The 1,695-nt window shown below is 38.2% G+C and overlaps 1 protein-coding gene across 1 annotated transcript; it reads right to left on the bottom strand.

Moving 5' to 3' along the window:
- Positions 1-321: 321 nt before the first annotated feature.
- LOC110035994 lies at positions 322-894 on the bottom strand (the record flags this gene model as incomplete). Its single annotated transcript, XM_020740334.1, has 2 exons — positions 745-894; positions 322-702 (listed from the first exon to the last, which is right to left on the bottom strand). Coding segments are annotated over exons 1-2 (531 nt in total), but the record flags the coding sequence as incomplete, so codon positions are not given.
- Positions 895-1,695: the final 801 nt, after the last annotated feature.

Below are 1,695 nucleotides of genomic sequence, written 5' to 3'. Positions count from 1 at the left end.
TCAAATCCAGTTTGTAAATGAGATTGCCTCCTCTATAATGATGATCAATATCCAGTAGTAACTCCCATGCCTGCCTTTGATAAATGCAGTCTGGTTGGGTTTTATTAAATAATTTAAATGGGGTTGTAACCTTTCCACAATGATTTTACTAATGAGTTTGTTGAATGCAGAAGTCAGACTAATAGGTCTGTACTGATTCCAGTTGAGGCAACAGTAGTTTTGGGGATGAGGACATAGTTGGAGGAAGCAAAGTAGTTGGGGAGAGGGGTACCATTGAAGAAGCTTTGGACAACATTGATGACATCTGCCTTGATAATGGACCGGGATGATAATGGACCAGGATTTTTTGTAAAAAGCAGCTATATATCCATCAGGACCAACAACTTCGGAGTTATCAATAGTATTAAGGGCCTCCCAGATTTCAGACTCAGTAGGAGTGGATGAGAGTTGAAGTTCATGTGTATAAATGAGTTCTTCCTGGAAGAATTGAGGATCCACAGGTGTAGCAGTTAAATGAGGTGTAGTGAGGAGATTTTGAAAGTAATCAACAACATTTTTAGCAATATCCTCATAATTGTTGATCCAACAACCTTGGGCATCTTGAATCTTGTGAATGTTATTACATTTCCTTTTGTACTTGATACAAGCATGGTAATATTTAGTATTCCTGTCCCCTCCCATAAGTCTATTGATTGCAGCCTTCTATTTAAGGAACATTTCCAATCTTTCAGTGGCCAAAAGAACCTTTTCAGCATTTTCCAGCAATGCAGCTTCACTAGCATTACCATTCCCAATTTCAGCTTCCAGGGATTCCAAATTTTTCTCAGCCTTCTCCACTGCTTCATAGACATTTCCAAAGCAGTGCCAATTCCATTGCTTAAGATAGGAGGCCATCTTTTTCTGCAATTGCCACAAAATAATAAAAGAATTGAATTGCTGTGACAACTTATAGTGCTCTTTAATTAAATTTAGAAATTGATGGTGGTCAGTCCACATAATTTGAAATCTGAAAGAGTTATGGCTTGTAGGTGGGCTGACATTAATGGAAATGAGCAAAGGTCTGTCATCAGACCCTACTAGGGGTAAGTGATGTACAAAGGAATTTAAAAATTCCTGAAATCATTGATCTTTGGCTAGAAATCTATCCAATCTTTCCCAAATTTGTCCTCTTTCCAGGTGAAGTAGTCACCTTTGAAACCAAGATCAAAGAGTTTAGTAGCTTTGATGTTATCACAAAATTGTGTCATCTTATGGAGGTTAGGATCTCTTCCCCCTCTTTTTTAAGAGCTTTCAACAACACAATTGAAATCTCCTCCCACTAACCAAGGGGAGGTTATGTTATTACCAATGTAGATAAGTTCTTTCCAAAGATCTGTTCTATCATTTTTGTTACACCCAGCATTGATCACAGTGATGAGACCAGATTTTCCAGCAGCATCAATCTTGAAGTGCACAAACTGAGGGTGGTCCAAGAGTATGGACCAAGTAATTTATTTTCTGAGAAGGATCCAGATTTTATTGTTACAGTTGTAGTGATGGGAAAAACCATGGAATTGGTTAAGGATTTTTTGAGGATATTTATGAACCATAGGTTCAAGGATGGCAATGCACCATAATTTGTGTTTTCTATGGAGAAGGAGGAGCCTTTTTAAGGAGAGTGGGTGAGCCACTCCCCTTATATTCCAGCAGAGTAAA

Source organism: Phalaenopsis equestris, unplaced genomic scaffold (genome assembly GCF_001263595.1).
Source record: "Phalaenopsis equestris unplaced genomic scaffold, ASM126359v1 Scaffold201292, whole genome shotgun sequence".
NCBI classification, from domain to species: domain Eukaryota; kingdom Viridiplantae; phylum Streptophyta; class Magnoliopsida; order Asparagales; family Orchidaceae; genus Phalaenopsis; species Phalaenopsis equestris.
The sequence above is the reverse complement of the archived record's forward strand: the minus strand, read 5'-3'. Positions and strand labels throughout refer to the sequence as shown.